Genomic DNA, 21,472 nt, shown 5'->3' with positions numbered 1-21,472 from the left:
TTAGACAACAAGAATATTGGATTTGAAAGCCTTTCCCTAAGATAAAATGACAATGTACTTTTCCATCACTACTGTTAAAAACAAAGCTGCTGAAATAAGAATGTCAGCAGTTTCGTTTAAGATCATCATATTGTAAGTTCTATGGTCGATATATGTACATGTTCAATGACCTTGACAGTACATACAATTATCATTAAATCATATGCTGACTCTCTTTTGTCATACGTATTGTTAGACCATTTGAAACATACTAAATTGTCGTTGGAATTTTCATTTATTTACTGATAATGACAAGAAGCACACGGTGGGTGTTATCGGTTGACAGGGGATGCTTACTCTTCCATGACACCTGATCCCACCTCTGATGTTTTGAAGGACCGTGTTTTTCTGCTCCAGTTTTCTATTTTTAATGAACTTTGGAGTTTGAATACTGTTCGTTGTCTCCATTTTATATCATTGATGAGTTACAGATCAAATTTGAATTTCGTTCCGTTTCAATGATTATTGAAGGAAATACGGCCTTTTATATTTTTAATGGGAACCAGATTACACCTACCGGAAGTGGACTACTAGTAGTATTGCTGACGCAATAGTCTCAGAATGTTTGTTCGACTTAGACTCACTTCTATCAGGAAATCAGTCCAGCTATGTAGGCCCTATTTTGTTACAGATAAACTAGTGTCTGAGTCCCATTTATGTACTTTCTTCATTACTATCTCTTTTCCTGAGTGGACACTCTTAATTGTACAAAAAGAGATATAACTGCAAAAGATTGCTTTATTATATGCCTACTGGGAGCAATGTGGCTTACTGCATAGAATCTATGAGTTATTCTTTAATAAAGGAAATGCTTTCATATGCATGGCTGAGTATTTGAATTTCGTTGCATTATTGGTGTTATTGTGATCATCAGACATTCTCCTTTTCTATACTAAAAACATAAATGTGAAATAAAACAAGGAAATATATAATATTAACCTTTTGAAACAACGAATGAATTGTTCTTTGAAAAAAAAAAGAAGATTTGATGTGATCAGTCATTTGTGTTCAGATAATAAATTACTTTAGATAGCATGTATGTGCCCTGTATTATAAACAAAATGATACATTTAAATATGAAAAGCAATTGCAATAACCAAATATATGCATATGTTTATATATTCACGAATAGTTATTCACTGTGAAAAAAAAAATCAAAAATATCTTACGACAAAACTGCAAAAATATGATAACTAGCCTAATCTTTCGTATTCTCGCATCATTTCTCCAGTACATCTTCTGATGAAATAATATTTTATAAATAAGTTCCTGAGAGTTCCCGTCATCTCTGTTCATGTACATTCTCATCTGTCACTCAAGATCATGGTTCCTTAGTAACATTATTATATGCATATTACTTCGCGAAATAACGCCTTTATTCGCGTAATATCGCGAAGGTTTAGGGTTTTAACGCAAACATTACGCGTTTTAACGAGAAAGTTACGCGTTTATTCGAGAAAGTTTCGCATTTTAACCTACGAAAATGATCTCAATGGGCTTTCGTAGTTTTCTTTGTTTATTTTCAGGTAAGTGTAACCCCCCCCCCCCCCCACACACACACACACACACGCACACACACACTCGCACACACAAACACACTTTCAACGTCATTGCTATGGCAGCGATTTTCTTAAAAGATACTGAATATGATTAAATCAACTTGTTAGATGAAATTTGTGTATTTTAAGCACAGGACTCCGCAGTTTTATCAATAAACCAATGTAAATAGCGAAGCTCACATGTTATGTTTTTAAAATATTTTATTGAAAAAATTGCCGACTCCTGTATTTTAAGTGATTTAATTAAGGAATGAAGCTTATTTCAACTTATATTATACGATATAACATAACTTGGGGCAGTTTGCGCTTTATAAACCGCGAAGCCCCAAGCTTTGTTATATCGTATAATATAAGTTGAAATAAGCTTCATTCGTTTTAAGGATTTCCATCCCTAATGGGACCTAATTCTCTACCCTTAAATATACGTCAAGTACATAATACACTGATGTTATATTAAAGCATTTTAGAGTGGAAAAGGATTGCCCGCGAGAAAGTTTTAAAAATGTCATTAATTAAGCAGTAGTTAATTCATAAAGATTGCATTGAAGTCTATGGGGAAAAGCGTTTTTTCAAAATAAAAATTCAAATAATTTGAATATCAATAAATCCTGCGGTGGAAAGATGCATTGAAACATTAAAAATAGAATGACAATTAAAAACAATTTTTTTACCGGCTTAATTTTTTTCAATTAATTTTTTTTATTGAATAAAAAAGGGGAGATAACTCTTACCAAAACTCAAGGTCGTAAATTAGGACAGATCCCTCTATACATACTAATAGTTATAAATGGGAAATATGTTTAAATATGCTGAGTATTCAATGCATACACATCAGTTATGTATTCAATTTCACTGAATTTGTTCCCATTAGGGATTGAATACCTTAATTTAATTTCAGTGCAGACAATGAGACAATTTTTCCCCCAGAATAAGGCTTCACAATGATTAAATTTTAAAAGTAACGTCAAGCGGAGTAATACGTTTTTGAAGTAACTCATTGTGACGTAGGCAAGTTATGTTATACAAAATGAATATTTTTTTTATCCAATCAAATGACGTGTAACAAGTAAAATTAAGTTATTATAAAATTATTTATTCCGTTCCGCTTTCCGTTTCGCGTTTTAGCAACACCCTCACATATATTCGCAGAGCGACCCAAAACGTCGCTGTCCTAGGTAAGACTTCTAATTAGACAAAGTGATTGATTTTAAAATACTAAAATCTTTAATGAGTTTTATTAAATGTTTACACATCTTTATTAAAGCATTCCTTTATCATTTGATGAAAGAAAATCAACGTAAAATTTAGAGGATTGAATTGCTATAAATAGAATGCATTTTCCTTGAATTGATACCGAAAGTAGTTTTAAAATTTGTTTGTTTTAAAAAATTAATTGCAATCTCATTCAGGTATAACGAATTCTTTATTGTAATTTTCTTTCAGTAATAAGGGAATGGCGGTTTCGCCTGATGTGGCAAATCCCAATATGCAGACTGCAGTGAACTGTGACACTTGCGAAAATACGGCGAAACATTTGTGCAAAACGTGTCACGACAGGTTATGCGACAAATGTAAAGATATCCATTCTAGAAGTAAAGGTACATTTGACCATGAAATCGCCTTATTAACATATGAATCACTTACACTGTCTCATGAATGCCCATCTCATCTTATTTGCAAATGGCATCAAAACTTTCGAGCAAATATTGGATGTCAGGATTGTGAGGTGCCAGTTTGTGAAAAATGTCTTATTGGGGATCATAATGGTCATAAACTAATGGATTTTACCGAAATGTTCTGTAAGAAGAAGGAGAAACTCGAACTGAAATTATCTACAGTTTGCTCAGAGCTACCAAAATATGAGGCAACACTGAAGAAAATTATTGAAAGAAAAGCACTGGAAATGGAGAACAATGAAATTGTGAAGAAAGAAATTCGTTCTCACCTTCAAAAAGTAATATCGGAACTCAAAGAAACCGAAAATCATCTTGAAGAAGAGGTTGATGAGCGAGAAAAATCTAACTTACATATACTTAAAGTGCAAGAGGATCGATTTCTAGCTCATGTCCGAAATATGAAAGACTTTATGTCAAGTTTTCAGACGGATGACATGCAGAAGAAGAGTTCCTTCATATTATATGCAAATTGCACCCTTGGTGTTACGATGCCAGATGAATGTCCACCCTTATCGTTTCCTGGTATAATCAAATATTTCCAAGAGGAAAAAGAAAATTTATATAGAATGCCGATTTCAAAGATATTGGGAAAGCTTTATTGTTTTGCAATAGCTCGACCGCTGTCATCAGCAGCCATGGTCGTACTTCAGTCAATATCAATAAGCAAAGGACCGATTGAGTCAATTTGTAGTTATCTTAGCAACAGCGAATGTACATACTGGGTTTTCTCGAAAAATACACCGGACTTTACAAATGTTGACAGTAAAGGTAATTGCCTAACAAAAGTTAATACAAACATTCAGAATTTTAGAAACAAACCTATATGTGTCACTGAATTTGGCATGGTTATCTTTAGAAAAAGTCAACCGACATTACATGTATATGAAACCAATACGAAAAGCGAGAAATTGTTTGTAGACTTAACACCTTTGTTACCTGTGTGCATGTGTATTGCAAGAAACGGGGATATTTTGGTCGCGGCAGTACATATGCAAGAAAATATTGGTGCAGTTCTTCGATATAATTGTGAAGGAAAATGTCTTCAACGTGTAACACATTTATGGGAAAAAATGATTCCAAAATCAATTTTCAAAACTAACAACCTTCGTGCGTACATTTCAGAGAACATAAATGGTGATATTTGTCTGTCCACAGACGTTGTTGATGTCATCTGTACAGATGGGCTACTTAGATTTACCTATAAAGGGAAGGAAGCATCTTTGGCTCAACAATTTCTTCCTCGTGGTATATGTACGGATTTTCATGGAAACATTCTAATCGCTGATGAAAAAAACTATGGAATTCACATTTTAGACAAAGATGGCGTGTTTTTAAAGCTGTTAACCATTCCAGGAGGTGACCAAGTTGATCCAATATCTGTGTGTGTTGACTTCAAAAATGACATATGCGTCGGTTGTTCCGATGGGAAAATAAGAATCTTTAATTATCTGTAGTAAACTGGATAAGTAAAAAGTTTTTCAAAGAATCTGTAATATATGTCAAATCAAATTTCGATCTCATTTTATCCGTAAATATTAAACATGTTGGTGTTGTTTGACATCACTATATGAGCAAGAGACTAATGTTTAATTCTAAATATCGGCGCCATGCCTGTCAATCCTAGGACGTTTGAATTAATAAAACACATTTTGTATAATTATATGATTGAATAATTCAGGAATATCGCTCTCATTGGCTGAGATTCAATAATGTAGAAAAAATAGTACGTTTTATTCGACTGCCCATGACTTTTCTGATGAATATAAGGATTCAAAAATTGATCGGGGATTTCCAAATTGATAGAAAAAGTTTTGGAAAGCTATTTAACTTTCTTTCACCTTCAACCCAGGTGAATATAACATAGGGGATCGAATATATGATCAGGGGTGGAGGGGGGTGGTGGTATCCCCAACATTTTTCTTCTGAATGTAACATCTGTAAGTTATTTCTTTTCATTTAGACTAAAAATATACATTGAAAGGGATGGTCCTACTAATGGACTTGTATCTGCCACTTCTAACCGCATCTCAACAAAATTTTAAATATTAAAAAAAATCTTTTTTTCTTTTTTTAGCTGCGTTTTTTTCTCTGATAATACCCCTTTCCAAAAAACTATTCAATAAATAAGCTTAAAGTTATTTCAGCTTTTAAATATACGAAGTATATCTTAATGTCAAGTTGAAGACCACAGCCTTTTCTTCTCAAGTATAAGATTTTGAATTAATTATGTGTGTGCGTCAAATGAATACAAAAATAAGTCTGCAAATAACGGGGCTTAATTGGAACCAATAAAAATTCCAACATTTTGTTGGAAGAACTACATGGTCTCCAAAACCCACATAGATATTGTCAATCAGAAACTCGAGCAGATTTGATGTTAACTTCCGAGTACTTGTGTGTACAGTCAGAATGTTTTTAATAAAATAATTTTGCAAATGACCAATGACAAGGTAAGTAAATTTACGAGTTCCGTTTTTATAATGCTCCTGTAAACGAAGTTTCGGGGATATATAGTTTTTGTGATATCTGACCTTCTGTCTGTCTCTCTGTTTGTCCGCAAAAACTTTAACCTTGCCCATTACTTTTGATTTAGTGAAGCTATGGCTTTCATATTTCACATGTGTATTTCTTGTGACAAGACCTTTCTGTAGGTACCGCCAAATTTGTTCTTGTGACCTTGACCTTGGAGTGTGAACCACTTTTACACAAAGATTTCAAACTTATACTTTGGCCATATCTTTTGAAAAGTAGATACCAGGACTTTTATACTTATTATATGTATTCTTTGTGAAAAGACCTTTAATTGAGTACCAACAACTTTGACCTTAATCTTGACATTGGAGATTTCCATACTTATAAAAAAAATTTACCTTGTCTATTTTTGAACGGTAAGGGGTAAGGCTTTCATTCTTCACATATGTAATCCTTGTGAGAGAACGTTTAATTTGATTAAAAGAACTTTGACCTTGACCTTGGAGTTTGACCTATTTTGAAAATACAACTTGACCAAAATTTTTAAAGGGTTAGGGCTAGGGCTTTGATACTTCACATATTTAATCCTTGTGACAAGATCTTTCATTTGATATCAAGATCATTGACCCCTTGACCTTGGAAAACGATAGAAACGAGGAATTTCAAATATAATTTTTTTGTGGCAAGACCTTTCATTTGAAACCAACAATATTGACCTTGGAGATTTCCGTACTAACGAAAAAAACCTTGACCATAACTTTTAAAAGGTAAGGACTAGGGCTTTCATACTTCACATATGCAATCCTTGTGAAAAGACCTTTCATTGGATACTGAGAAATTTGACCTTGACCCTGGAGTTTGACCTACTTTTTTACAAACTTTGACCTTGGCCATAACTTTTGAACAGTAAGGGCTAAAGCTTTCTTACTTCTCATATGTAATTCTTGTGACATGACATTTCATTGGATAAAAAGAACCTTGAACCTTTGACCTTGGAGTTTGACCATTTTTAACAAATTTTAACCTGGCCATAACTTTAGAAGGGTAAGGTCCAACGCTTTCGTATTTTTCATATGAAATCTTTGAGACAAGGCCTTTCTTTTGAAACGAACAACATGGCCCTTTGACCTTTGTCCCGGAGTTTGTCAAACCTTTAAAAATGTTAACCTCGGTCATAACCTTTGATTAGTTGGTGCTAGGGTTTTGTATTTCACATTAGTATTTCTTGTGAAAAGGCCTTACTTTAGGTACCAACATATTTGACCTGCATTTGAGAAAGCTTAACCTTCGCTATGTTGCCAGACGGGGGCATCAGTATTTCACAAACACATCTTGTTGAAAAAACAGCTGTCAATTATATCAAAAACCAAATAAAATCAAATATTTTTTTTTTCAAAAGTTCCATGGAATTTTCAAGTATTCACATCTGATTTAAACCAATATGATAGTTAAATTTGACAACTTTTGAGATGGTCCCCTAAGATTTCGGGATGTTAAACATTCAATTTCTTATGCCCCCGTAAATATAGTTTTTTTGTTGTTGTGTCTGTCCGTCTGCATCTCTATCTGTCTGTCTAACTGTCTATTTGTCCGCAAAATCTTTTAACCTTGCACACAACTTTTGATTTACTGATTTACTGAACTTTGACTTTCATATTTCACATTTCTGTAAAATTTGATTTACTGAAAGAAACAGAAGTTTAAAAAGACCACTTTGCAATTACATGAAACTTATATTGAAAACTATATTACGGTTATGAAAACGTTTATGTCTGAATTTTCAAACGAAAATGCAGAGGAGAAAAATAAATTTATGATGTATACTAAATACCAAAAAGGAGATGTTGTTCCAGAAATATTCCTATATCTTCCACCTCCAGGAAGCATTCGATTGACGAAAAGCGATCCCCGGAAAAACAATATTTTGAAAGACACAATGGGAAGTATTGTTTCTTCAACAGACCACCTCAGTTTCCTAGATTCTAGTGAAGTTGAACTAATTAGAATAATATCAATAGATGATAGAGCTATATCATCACTATGCTATCAACAATGCAATGGTAAATGTACCATTTGGGTGTCTCAAAGAGGAATACATGCTGTTATGCAATTTTCTGAAAGTGGAGACTATATTTCAAAAGTTGAAGCAATAGGAGGTCCCTTTCGAAATAAGCCCCTCTGTGTTTCTTCTGAAAAGAGTCTAATATTCTGTTACGTTCAGACAACTGTAAAGATGTTGACTGCAGAAGAGATTACACGAACGTTCATGGATTTTAAACCTATGTCTATCACTAATTAACATTTGTTCGTCCTCCAAAAATGGTATTCTTTTTGGACTAGTGGATACAGAAAACAAACATGACAAAAGAGGTGGTATTTTTCGATACAACATGGACAGACATCGATTACAAGAAATAGCATATAAAGAAACGTGGGAACCCTTTTTTAACAAAAAACATATAAAAGCATACATGTCTGAAAACATTAATGGTGACATTTGCATTTCAACCGATTCAGTAGAAGTCTTCACAGCTGGCGGCCAGAAACGATTTTCCTACAGAGGAGTATCAGGATTAACGTTCAGATCCTTTTCACCTTCAGGAATTTGTACTGATGTACTCGGAAATATTTTGATTGCAGATGAAAACAATAATGTTATACACATTCTTGATCAAAATGGGGAATTTTTAGCGTTAATGCCTATACACAAATGAAGAGCGGTGTACCAATATCACTGGCAAAAGACAGAAAAAATTACCTGTTTGTTCTGACGGAAAAAAATTATGGTTATTAAAAATATAGAGTGAATTAATTCAATCAGGGATCTATATACATGTACTAGTATATATAGGTCCCTGATTCCATAAATATTTGAAAATGGATATTTTTGTCTTGGGATGTTAAATTGTTGTTCTTTGAACAGATCTTAATGTATACTATAAATATATAATAATGTATTACGTATAAAGATTGTAAAAAAAAAATTTAATGGAGTTGTCATTTAGAATCGAAGTGGATCAATTAATTCTTTTAAAAAAGTATTTCGCTAACAAACAGTGTCATCTTAAGTTCGAATTTACTGAAGAGAAATGGAGAAGGAATACCTTTTTGGGAATTTTTATGTACATTGTATTAATTTTTATATTGGCTATATGTTTTGTTCAGACAGGTAAAATGAAGTATTTTCACATTAGTTAAATGTTAGGTGGATTCAGTTTCATTATAAATACAACAGATGTCTTTGATTTTGCGTTTTCATTATTCTTAATTTATGAATTCTATGGTTGCATTAAGATATATTATATATTTTGTATTTTTAAAGGTTTTGAACATATTAATTCATTGCATATGAGATCAACACAGGATTTAACAAGGTACAGTGAAAACTGTCTAATCCGACACCTGAATAATCCGACACACTGTGAATTACGACATTAAATTTCGTTCCCATTTTAGTATTTTCCTTGTTTTTAACACTGTGCAATCCGACACACTGTCTATTCTGACACAAAATTTGTCTCCCTGTGCATGTCGGATAAGACAGGTTTCACTGTAATATACTGATACAAAGCTTCGAATCGGTCACATACGCCACACGTGCTGATCATCATACTGTGAATCTGTGTCTTGTGACGGCGTCGATGATTGCAATGATTGACAACACACAAATGTAAAGTATAGAAAAAAAATATAGTTTTGTCATTTGCCCCTAATCATACAAATTAAAAAAAAATTCAGTACCAACAAGAGTGAGTTACGGGTGTTTGTGTATTTGTATCATTTAAATCAAGGACTGATTCAGGAAATTTTCTGGAAGGGGAGGTCCATTTCACCTTAAAGCAGTTGCAAAAAGAAAAACGTTAAAAAATGTGCGGGTATGTGTGTGATTGGGGATGGGGTTAATTTTTTACAAACAAACCTCCTTCCTACATATATAAAATCTTATCATCTGTGAAAATCAATGATTCCCATTGTGTACACAGGTACTTGGGTCTTGGCTTAAAAATATGTTTGAAGACTTAATTACCTTATTGATATGTAAAAAAAAAAGTTACATGTATATATTGATATGAACGATAAGGCCATTCACAGGCTTAATCATAAGTCATAAAAATGATTTGATCTAACTAAACTTTTTTAATAGAATAAATATCTATTTTTAAGCAAAAACAAGGGATTAAATGCTTAAAATACACCCAATATACCTTACAGTACAGAATTCTTTGGAGAAATTGACAAAATTAAAAAATTTCTACTAAATTAATCAATTTCAGGACTCCTGATTTTGTGTTTTTTCTTATATTGGGTGTCAAAAACCAAGGCGCACGCGGACGCTAAACATAGAAAAAACTTTAAATGGCCTAAGGTGTGTAGAGAGGATCATTGAAATATAAGAGCTATTTGATGGTAAACTGGGCTATCAAAATACTTATTGCATCAAAATAAATAAATAAACGCACATTATCGTAAAAGTCAACTGAAAATATGTGCGTTATAGAAGAAGAGTTCAACAGATAAACGGGCACATACGTGTACAGTAGGTTTATAACTTTCTATCAAATAATTGTGTTAAAATTTATGCACATATAAACGCTTTGTGTGCGAAAATCAATCGGAATAGGTCAATTATCATCACATTGTTTTTATGAATTAGTATATGTACTTCATTTGACGTATTTTAATTTGAAACGTAAGTGTATACAGTATATAAACTATGTGCACAGGAGCCATTTGAAGCTCTTTTTGATACCAAGCTTTTCGTACTCATAATTAAAGAAGCTAAGTATACGTTGGTAAACATTTACCGAGTGCCAGTAAATTTTTAACCCCCCTCCACCCGACCCCTACATACACCCCAGGTCCCAGGATATCCTTTTTAAATTGATCTTCTTTAATAAATTAATTTTCTAGTGCACCTTTTCAATATATTCCATTCGAAAAATCCAAAAAAATTAGTAAACCAAAAATTAACGTTTTATTAAACAAGATGTGTTTGTGAAACACTTTGCGACCGGCGGCAACAAAGTTCAAAAAAGCTATTTTTAGCTAGCATACAGGTCACAGTTTAGGTCACAAGGTCATTGACTTTGTTGTCATTTGAACAACTTAATTAACCGTCACTTTAAAAATTGTTAATGTTTCAAAGTTTAATGAATAATTTTCTTAAACATTGTTCTTAAAAAGAATACTTATACCTCAGACTGTTTGCTGGAAATCTTTAATATGCAAAAGTACATGTATCCCAAACCATAAATTTGAACTAAACTAATGCCTTTAGGGTTCATTTTTAAAATATTCAAGAAAAAGCCTCAAGTCGCCATTGTTTCTATAGGCAGTACACTACCGTTTTAAGCTGATTTCATCTTAAGCAAAGAATTTGAAGCTTTCTACTTCAAGTTATTTTTGTTACCAAACATCCGACGCGACAGCTTGATAATGGAATTCTAAAGAGAGACCTAATGACTTATGAACTGGCCATTACATCAGTCATGTACATTTAAAAGAAGATATACAGACATGCAATTTCCATATTTCATAACAAAACTATTTGGGTCGATATATAAAATTAAGGTTGATCGGGTATCATAAACGAACATTTTTTCTTAGGTCTTTTTTTTTTTACATTAGAAACCCCTTTTCTTTCTTTCAGATAATATGACTGACAGAGAAGATATAGAGGAGATCCACATGCAAAGTGCAGTAGTTTGTGATACATGTGAAAATACTGCAGAATACTTATGTAAGACTTGTCATGATAAACTTTGTACCAGATGTAAAGATATCCACAGTAAAAGCAAATCCTCCTTTGACCATGAAGTCACACGACTGATATTTGAATCTCTTTCTGTATTGTCTAAGTTTCCTTCAGTTCAAGTCTGCAGGTACCATCCAGGTTTCCGTGCAAATATCTGCTGCAGAAAATGCGAGGTACCGGTTTGTGAAAAATGTTTAGTTGGCGAACACAATGGGCATAAATTGGTGGCAACAAAGGAACTGTTCCAAGAAAAGAAAGAGAAAATGGAAAGCAAATTATCCTTTGTGGAATCCGAGTTACCAAAGTATGAAGCAAAACTGAACGCTGTTAGATTAAGACAAAGCAGCCAGATTGAAAGAACTGAAGTATCAAAAATCCTAATTCATTCTCATTTAAGAGGTGAAATCAAAACTTGAGGAAGAGAAGAATCGGCTTTTAAAAATAGTAAGCGTCAAGGAAAACTCGAAAGATTCTGAACTACAAATTCAGGAGTCTCAAATGTTGGAATACATTAGGAATATCCATTCATTCATGACGGATTTTAGAAATGCCGGTCCAGCTGAAAGAAATACGTTCATTCTATATGCAAATCCTTCTATCGGGTCCACTATCCAGAATCCTTTCCATTTTTACCAATTCCTATGGCGACAAAATTTTTCAAAGGTTCTTTGCATGACACTGTTATCTCTAATTTGTCTGGAAAAATCTTTTTACAAACCGATAATCTTCAAGTAGATTTCTTCGAAATCAAAGAAATTTTAGCTGGAAATGAGGGAATTCAATACCTGTCTTTCCAGTTAAATGATAACACATTCTGGGTTTACTCAATGGGTGAACAGGTTTTCTCAAATATTGACAGAAGCGGAAATGTTCTTCATAAAGTGAGAGCGCCTACATCGAATAACAAGCCAATATGTGCATCTTCAGATGGAATTAATAACCTATTTTAGAACAGACGGATATTCCATTAAAAGACTGAATCGTAATAGAAAAGAAACAATATTTGTTGATTTTGGTTATCAATCAGATTTACCAATATGTATGTGCTTGTTGAAGGGTGAAGAGGGTGTTACAATCCGAGTAGTGGACAATGAACTAACAGAAGGGAAGATACTACAATACAACAGGCGTGGGCAAATCATGAATGAAATTAAAAATCCTCTTTTATTCAGGTGGATTTTTAAAGTGTTAAATGAAAATCAAAGGTTAGAGTCAACCTACATAGCTGAAAATATTAATGGCGACATCTGCATTTCAAACATAGTTGTGGATACTTTCGACAAAAACGGCGAATTTAGATTCTCATACAACAGTAAAGGAAGCACATTTTTTTCGCGCGGTGTATGTACCGATAGTTTTGGAAACATCCTAATAGCTGACAAGAATTCCCACTTTATTCACATTCTCAATATTGAGGGTGAACTTTTAAAGTTAATGGGCATCCCAGGACTAAGAAAGAAAAGTCACCCTATAACGTTTACCATAGATGCAAATTATTGTTTGTGTGTTGGATTATTCGACGGCAGAATCAAGATCTTGAAGTACATTGAGTAGATTTTGTTTATTTTCAAACATTTCGTTTTTTACGAACGCATAATTACACTTTTTATGTCCTGTCATAAATATTGGACACATTTTCAGATTAGCTGAGTTTAAAACATCCAATTTACGTACTTTCATCAAACATTATACCGGTATGCTGGTATGTTTTATTAAAAGATACCCATGTGCATCAGCCTTGACCTTTCCTTTGACCTCACCTTCTTTTATATTTAAATTAGTTTAGTTTCAAAGACACTATTCAAAATATTTTTATCAAATTTCATGTGCTGGTACATATCATTGACACCTATTCAAATGCATCCAAATCTTTATATAGCTTCAATATTTTTAATCTTGCTGCTTCTTTTGACTTTGGTCTCAATTTTTTAGAATTTGCATATGTATAGGTTACATCATAGAAGCATTTCAAGCTAGCTCTCCAACATGTCGGACGTTCTTAGTGAATTTGACTTTGACTTTTTAACTACTGTAGAAGCACAAATTTTTCGTGGGCATAAAATTTCGTTGTTTTGTCTTGAAAAATAGTTTCGTGGGCATTTAATTTCGTTGTTTTGAAAGTAACCCTATTCAATTTATTGTCATATAAAATTTCGTGTGGGATTTAATTTCGTTGTATATTGTTAAAAAAAGAAATAAACGAAATTTAATCCCCCACGAATATTTGTGCTTTTACAGTAAGTTTAAAGATTTTGACGATTTATCTTTGAGCCAGACACTCGACAAATATGAAATCACAGAAACAAATATCAAGGAGTTTAACTGTATAAAGTTTGGGAATTTTACCGTAACTTTCAAAATGGATTAATCTGTTGAACGACTGGGAACTTTCCACTGAGTTAAATACATGTATTTTGATTTAGTTAAAGACTAAGAAATAGCTATAGCATGTTTATTTTTCTGTAGTTATGAACTTGTGAAATACAATCAGTTTTTTTCTCATGACCTGATTTTCGCCTCCTTTAGTGATATATGAAGGGGCGTGGAAAGTATTATCGCATATGTGATATGGGATATATCACCACAGAAAGATCAAAGAAAATCACCGCAGATATGCGACATAGCTCAGTTTCTAACCACCCATTCAAGATATATTTATCAAACTCTATAGTAAGCTGCTTAATATTTTCTCGAGTTTTCAAATGCATCAGAATTTCAGTGACTTTGACTTCCTGTTCTTATGGTAGAGTTTCCTCAATTGGAAGAAATTATAAAAACTGTTCAAGATATTTTCATCTTAACGAATATTCTGATAGTTTTTGGTGAGATTCAGTCCACTGTGTCCAAACTGTTCTTGCTGTGTCATTCCCTTTTTGTGTTTAAAACTCAGTTTGAAAGGGGCATAGACACATTTGCATTGTAATTAAATTCTAATTAAATTTCTTTAGTTAAAAACTTATCAATCAGTTAAAAGCACATGTCATGTTTCCTTGCCATTAAATATAGTGCAGACTGGGAATTTCAGTACATTCCAGTAGACTGAACAAGAAATCAACTCAACTAACTTTCAAAGAGTTTTCACAGAGAACACAAATAGAAATATTTGTCAGTTATCCAGCAGTCTATTGAAATGTCTACTGATATTTTGTTAGTCGGTGTAAGACGAGGAAAAAGGTAGTTGTAAGACCCTTTAGAGCTTCCGTACTTGATTGATTTTACTGTGCGCCATGGTTTTTAAACAGTCTATTCCATTCTTCCGAGAATTAGAATAAAAAGTACACGTTTCGCAATAACGCCATACTGACGGAAAGAAAGGGGTACATGTATTTCTGTGTTGTAAATTGAACAGAGAATTTTTATAGAGAAAATATGTCCGCAGTAGATAGTTAGAGGTAAGTATATGTTTAAGTCTCTGTCAAATGGTAAATGTATATATTAGTTACTTTTTTTTTTCGAAATCATGAACTTGGAAGCTGTTAGCATGCATAATTAGTGGCGTTTAGGTCTGACACAAGGAAATATTTTCACAAAATGTTACTATATAGCTTTAATTAAATTATAAATACATGTAACAAGATTCTCAGCAGATAATTCATGAAATAGACAGAAGAGTGACAGTAAACATACCTACCTCGAAATACACATGGGTTTTACATAGTTTTTAAATGATTTTTTTTTATGATTTGCTTTTGCTTTGAATGAAGTCCGTCCTTGAAATTCTAATATGACCAATTTTTAAAACGATATGTACACTGTATCAATGATGTTGCATAAAAGCTGAAAATATTATAGAGCGTAGAAAATATTTTTTAATTACCTACGTAGTATTTTATTTTAATCTGCTATTGATTTTTGACATGTTTTATATTTTTAAATAAAAAAAATCATTCCGCAAACAGTAAGAAGCAAGTAAGTGAAGTAAGTGAATATTTTATTACATTAACATGTACAGTTTTCCACAACAAAAAATAATTTTACAATATAAACGAACTGTACGAGGGTTGTTCGAAAAGTTCGTGGACAACTGTCATATATTTTTTATTTGACGTCATATGTTATCCAAATTTGGAAGAAATATTTTTACCATAAATACAAATAATTTGTATTTTTTCCCCCAAAATATTACAATTTATTCAAAACTGATCCAGATTTTAAAAATGCAAAAATCGGATCGCGGAGCAGGTCAAAATTTAGTAAGTTACATAAAATACACTATATACTGTCTGAAGTCATATTCTCTGTAAAATAGATCAAAAACGAAAAACAATCTTAAAATTCAAATTAAGAATTGTTACATCGATTCGTTTACCAAATTATGGCTTTATATTTTGCTTTGTTGAAAAGAAATCAACTTGAGAAGATAGGTAGTCCTTATTGAAAACAACAAAAGCGATGACAATTTAGAACGTCACGTCGCAGCAGATAACGAAACAATTTTGTGTTTTACTCAGGAAAAACTCTGAATAAACTCTAAAAATGTTGGAAGAATCAAGAAAATATGTCACAGGCGAGTTGTGCATGTGTGTACAAATAGTACAGGCAGTATATGAGTGACAAAGACTCTGTATCGGATGGGGACAATCTGTGAAGCTATTGTTTTACTGTAAAAATCTAAACATAAAAAGTTATAACGTCAAGGAAAGACATTGGCGCTTTAGAGTTAAGTATCCTGTGAAAGCAGAGTTCAGTAATAAATGAAATAAAAAAAACCTTTACATAGGAAATTATACAACGAGAGCGATTCTTCATAAATATATGACAAGTATTAGAAAAAAATTTAATAAGTGGGTATTGGATTATACCGTGTGAAATTTATTGGGATAGCATTTTTTAGAAATTCTTGACGCTATGTTTTTATGTTACATCGCCGTTACGTGTGCTCCGCTGGTACAAAACATGTTGATTTTAAATGAAGTAAATTGAATTCTGTGAAATCGAATGGAATGGAACTTCACACATCAACAAAACAAATATTTTTACATTTAATATTATGCTTATTTAAAATTTCTAGTGAGTAATTTAACGAAGATTGCCATCGTCCACGAACTTTTCGAACAACCCTCGTATATATACATAACGCCCGGGCCTTTTGACCAATATGTCACTTTAAATTATGTACAATATTTCCATTATCAATAAAGATAGCTGCTAGCGCGCATGATTGGCATTAATTTGATTGATAAATATTTTTATCTTACTGAAAAACATTAATTTATAAATTTGGCAGTTTTTCTTTGATGACATTTCATTAAAGTGTTTAAATCATCAACAGGGTCTACATTTTTATCTAAATTAACATTATAAAAAAAATTCTCTGATAGTATCATAGATTTTGCAATGAAATAAAAAATGTTTTTCATCTTCTACCGATCCGTCTTTACATAAAACACAATAGACGCAACGTCGGGAATTGCTACCAACTGGAAAATGGATTGTTAATCCGTTTTTACCAGAGATTTCTTGATAAATTCTGTTGATTAAGTATATATTAATGTATACAAAAATAAAGGTTTTTTTCTGACCAATATTAAAAAAAACCGCCAGTCAAACGTTTTGATTTCCAAAAAAACCTATCTTCTACAACCTAAGCAGAATTTCAGAGTTTGAAGGTAGTAAAAACGCAATATATAAAGAAATATTTCACCAATTACTAGTAATTTTAAAATGAATTGGGTTCGACCTCTTACATGTGGGAGCTGAGAATTGATAGTCCAAATGTTTTATTTAAACCTTGCCCACAAGCCGTAACGGACACACACACACACATTCGCGATGCTATATCCCGTCCGCAACTAGTTGAGCAAGGGAATATTAATGGATTTAAATTTCCTGTCTTATAGGTAACACGGCTGAGGTTTCAGACGAGGTCCACATGCAAAGTGCAGTTAAATGCGACACTTGCGAAAATACCGCAGAACACTTGTGCAAAACATGTCATGATAAACTGTGCAGCAGTTGCAAAGAGATCCATGCTAGAAGCAAGTCTTCATTTGATCATGAGGTTACGCTACTGACATTTGAATCTCTTTCACTGTCATCTGAAGTGCCTTCCATCCAGATATGCAGGTCCCATCCAGGTTTTCGCGCAAATATCTGTTGCCGAGAATGCGAGGTACCGGTTTGTGAAAAATGTCTGGTAGGCGACCACAATGGGCATAAATTGGTGGCGACTTTGGAACTATTCCAAGAAAAAAAAGAGAAAATGGTAAGCAAATTGTCCTTTGTGGAATCTGAGTTACCTAAGTATGAAGCAAAGTTGGATGCAATTAGGGAAAGACAAGGCAGCCAAGGTGAAAGAAGTAAATTATTAAAAAGTCAAATCAAATCTCATTTTGAAGAATTGAATTCAAAAATTGAGGAAGAGAAGAATCGACTTTTGGAGATGGTAAAATTCAAAGAAGAAACGGAGCTTCTTATACTGCGAATTCAGGAGTCTCAAATGTCAGAATACATTGAGAATATTCATTCATTCATGAAGAATGTTAGAAATGCTGAATCATCAGAAAGAAATAGATTTATTCTATATGCAAATTCCTCTATTCAGTCCACTGTTCCAGAAACATTTCCACACTTTTCGATCGCCTGTATGACACAATTTTCTCAAGGAACGTTCGACCAAACTCTAATCAGTAAATTGTGTGGAGAAATAAATCTACAAACGGATGGTCTCCAACTTCAAGCAAACTTCCTAGAAATCGTCGACATTTTTGCTGAAAATAAAGAAATTGAATCCCTTTACTTTCACTTGAATGATAACACATTCTGGATTTACATAAAAGGTGAAGCAGGTTTTGAGAAGATGGACGGAGACGGAAATGTTGTCTGTAGTATAGAAGTGAAAGCACTTAGACCAAGCAACAAACCAATTTGTGCATCTCGAGATGGAAATGTATTTTATAGGAAAGACAACCATGTTATAACACAGATGAATCCAAAGGGAGAAGAAACGATGTTTGTTGACTTTTGTGACCAATCAGCCTTACCGGTATGTATGTATTTAACGAAAGATGACGAAGACATTGCAATAGGAATAGTTGACTCTAAAGTAAAAGAAGGGAAAATAATGCGATTTAATAGGAGTGGGCATTTTATCAGTGAAATTCAAAGTCCCCATTTATTCAGATGGCTTATTAAAAACCGTGAACCAGTTTACATAGCTGAAAATATCAATGGGGACATCTGCATTTCAAGCACATTTGTCGACGTTTTCAACAAAAGTGGGGAACTAAGATTCTCTTACAAAGCTAGTGGGAACACGAATCGTGCGTTTTTATCTGGTGGAATATGTACCGATATTCTTGGACACATTCTAATAGCTGACAAAACAAACCGCTGCATTCATGTTCTCAATATAAAGGGAAAGCTTTTGAAGATAATGGACATCCCAGGACTAGGAGAGGAAGACTACCCCATAACGTTGACCATAGACGCCAACTACTGTCTATGTGTTGGATGTTCCGATGGCAGAATCAAGGTCTTAAAGTACATTGCATAGATTTTTTTTCATTATCGAACATTCTATTTTTATTGAACAAAATAACGACAATATAAAGAAATCTGATAAGCATTAGTATGCAAACAACCAATGAGAAGATTCATGTAAATAATAAAATGTTCCAAAGTGAGAGTGAAGTTTATCATGTTTATACAAGCTTACAGCTGAACACGATTTGTAATAGGAATTTGCCCGCCATATCCCTTTATTCACGCGCTATATTTGAGGGCCCCTATTGCATAGCCACTCATTTAGTCACTGTTCAGTGTAATCAGATGTCACCCGTGTAGACTAGTGAAATACGGATGTCTGCTACATAGCACTCGATAACGAGAAAAATATCTTGTACTTCTTCCACAGCAGCAGAGAAAGATATCAAAGAAACTTACAACAGTTGCATAGGTCAGTGCACTATACAAATCAGGCGCGTAGCTACGCAAGCGTGTACAAATAATTTTACGAAAAGGAGAGAAGAAAGAAAAAACAATCAACCAACTAGATAGAGAGAAAGAGATTGACTTTTTGTTTAGTCTCGTTCGAAAAAAAATTCACTAATATAGAGACGTAACTATATATATCGGTGAAGGGTTTCTTCAGACCCTTACTCTGCATGCACTGAAAGAGACAGAGAGAGGGAGAGAGAGTAAAAATTCTTAATTGAGTTATTTACTTGAAGTAATCAACAGAAATAAAATGGAAATGTATAAATATGTGAAAAAGGAGTTAATAAACTTATAAACTTATATATTGTTGAAAATACACATTTCAGCTTATCTGGCCAAGTGGTTCCTCAGGTTTTTTTTAATAACCCTACCTTAATTTCTTGATTATCTCCCCTTGGAAGGAGACCTGGCCCTTTATTTTTTCAATTTAAATCTCCCTTCACCCAAGGATGCTTTGTACAAACCTTGGTTTGTATTGGCCAAGTAGTTCTTGAGAAGATGAAAAGTTTACAGACAGACAAAAGGTGATCAGAAAGCTCACTTGATCTTTCAGCTCAGGTGAGCTAAGCAAGAGGCCCATGGGCCTTATAATTCACCTGAGTATCATGCAACACTAGTTCGTATTTAAAACCATGAAATTCACAATTTTGAAAGAGGTATAACAATACACTTTAGCATGCTTACTTTGAATACCCAGAGGCAGGGCAGTGGAACAAAGAAATAATGCCTTTCCACCACATAATCAGTACTGCCCAACCCCACAGGAATCCCTAACCCTGGGGTCACACATTTAACAATTTAGGGAAAGGTACCAAAGAGCACAGTTTAAGAACATCAAGTACATAATCATTCAAGACCCCCCCCCCCCCCTTTCCAACCTAGGGGCCATTATATAACAATTTTGGAATAAAGTGCCCTGCCACAGCATGATACGCCCGTCAAATATTGTTCAATATTGAATAATCATAAATTGGTTAGGATGCAAGAAAATCAGGTAGCCTTGATTAACAGATCGACACAGATTTCAATGATCTGATTTCCATTTCTTATCATACATCTCTAAGAGACTTACAGTGTAGGGATTGATTATAACAAATACATCATATAATTCTAAACTGGTTGTGTTAGAGCATAACAAATATCCATCTGCAGCTTACTTAAACTTAAATTGTTTACTGCATATTTTATAAAGTAATGGAAATGCTACAGTTTAATAAAAAAAATTCAAACATAAATTATAATAATTCTTCAGACTATAAAATTCTAAGTGAGACATAACTGCAATTTGTTGCAAATATATAAAAATTGAAATATAATTTTTTTTTTTCAATGAACACATGTATATTTAGTTTTAATTATATTATACAATACTAATTTAGTTTTAATCATACACTAAAACATAAATTTGTTTTAATTACATTACACCAATTGAAAGATCTTTATCTGGACTAGCCATCAAGAACTCTTAATTAACACAAGCAACTATGAGGCCATTCTTTTTGCCCAACTCCCAAGAGATAAATCAAGATAACAGCTGCTTCAGATCTAGAGATGCTCTTAGCTCCTGACAATAAACTCATTAATTTCTCTCTAATTTGACATGCAGGTTTCTGCTATCAGAATTCTTCTTGACCAGTGCTTGATGATTATGCCCATGGGACAAACTGAATTCCTCTCAAAGCATAAACATTTGTTACAGATTGCTGTAAAGTATATAATGAAAAAATAAGTTTTTACTTAATTTAACATTTTTTAATAAGGATACAACTATATTTTTACATTTTTTTAGGATTATGAAATTTAAAAATTTAAAAGACTTAGTTTTTTAAAAAAAATTCACTTAAATTAAAGGTCACAGTGACCTTGAAATAGGCCGCGACACACCTTCTACTTTAGATGTATACTTTTGCCAAGTTTGAAAGCTCTAGGTCTCATAGTTTTCAAGTTATGAGCCGGACAGGATTTTTCCATATTTGGCTATAGCATCTTTAGTAAAGGTCAGAGCGACCCACTTTTTGTGTGCGACACACCTT

The 21,472-nt window shown here is 33.1% G+C and overlaps 3 protein-coding genes and 1 long non-coding RNA gene across 4 annotated transcripts in view; 3 read left to right on the top strand and 1 right to left on the bottom strand.

The window, feature by feature from the left end:
* The window catches only part of LOC134240917 (uncharacterized), a 228,570-nt gene extending 222,086 nt beyond the window's left edge, over window positions 1-6,484 (bottom strand). Inside the window, exons 1-2 of the long non-coding RNA XR_009986540.1 lie at window positions 6,463-6,484; window positions 5,995-6,104 (exon numbers count right to left, since the gene is read on the bottom strand). This is a non-coding gene — a long non-coding RNA (uncharacterized LOC134240917). The remainder of the gene's footprint in view (window positions 1-5,994; window positions 6,105-6,462) is intronic.
* A 703-nt stretch (window positions 6,485-7,187) lies between these two features.
* LOC134240898 (uncharacterized) lies at window positions 7,188-8,488 on the top strand. The gene is made up of 3 exons (XM_062723003.1): window positions 7,188-7,193; window positions 7,437-7,806; window positions 8,087-8,488. The coding sequence occupies exons 1-3, from the start codon at window positions 7,188-7,190 to the stop codon at window positions 8,458-8,460; spliced, it is 750 nt and encodes a 249-aa protein (XP_062578987.1). The 3' UTR covers window positions 8,461-8,488.
* Window positions 8,489-11,418: 2,930 nt separating this feature from the next.
* On the top strand, window positions 11,419-13,111 carry LOC134240897 (E3 ubiquitin-protein ligase TRIM45-like). The gene is made up of 3 exons (XM_062723002.1): window positions 11,419-11,900; window positions 12,237-12,382; window positions 12,558-13,111. Exons 1-3 carry the CDS (start codon window positions 11,435-11,437, stop codon window positions 13,053-13,055), a joined length of 1,110 nt encoding a protein of 369 aa, XP_062578986.1. The 5' UTR covers window positions 11,419-11,434; the 3' UTR covers window positions 13,056-13,111.
* A 3,817-nt stretch (window positions 13,112-16,928) lies between these two features.
* LOC134240918 (uncharacterized) lies at window positions 16,929-19,563 on the top strand. The gene is made up of 2 exons (XM_062723029.1): window positions 16,929-16,935; window positions 17,342-19,563. Exons 1-2 carry the CDS (start codon window positions 16,929-16,931, stop codon window positions 18,994-18,996), a joined length of 1,662 nt encoding a protein of 553 aa, XP_062579013.1. The 3' UTR covers window positions 18,997-19,563.
* The last annotated feature ends 1,909 nt before the right edge of the window (window positions 19,564-21,472 follow it).

The sequence above is a fragment of the Saccostrea cucullata genome, unplaced genomic scaffold, assembly GCF_032062105.1.
Source record: "Saccostrea cucullata isolate Sc308-1 unplaced genomic scaffold, CSIRO_AGI_Scuc_v1 ctg753, whole genome shotgun sequence".
Classification (NCBI taxonomy): Eukaryota; Metazoa; Mollusca; class Bivalvia; order Ostreida; family Ostreidae; genus Saccostrea; species Saccostrea cuccullata.
Note: the sequence above shows the minus strand (reverse complement) of the source record. Positions and strands in the feature narration are given on the sequence as shown.

Excerpts from the sequence above, each read along its gene's own strand:
- LOC134240898 (XM_062723003.1), top strand. Across the intron at positions 7,807-8,086 it reads ATGCTATCAACAATGCAATG|TGGATACAGAAAACAAACAT; the intron begins GTAAATGTACCA and ends TTTTTGGACTAG.
- LOC134240897 (XM_062723002.1), top strand. The coding sequence starts at position 11,435 with ATGCAAAGTGCAGTAGTTTGTGATACATGTGAAAATACTGCAGAATAC. Across the intron at positions 11,901-12,236 it reads AATTCATTCTCATTTAAGAG|ATTTCTTCGAAATCAAAGAA; the intron begins GTGAAATCAAAA and ends ATCTTCAAGTAG. Across the intron at positions 12,383-12,557 it reads GCGGAAATGTTCTTCATAAA|GGTGAAGAGGGTGTTACAAT; the intron begins GTGAGAGCGCCT and ends TGCTTGTTGAAG.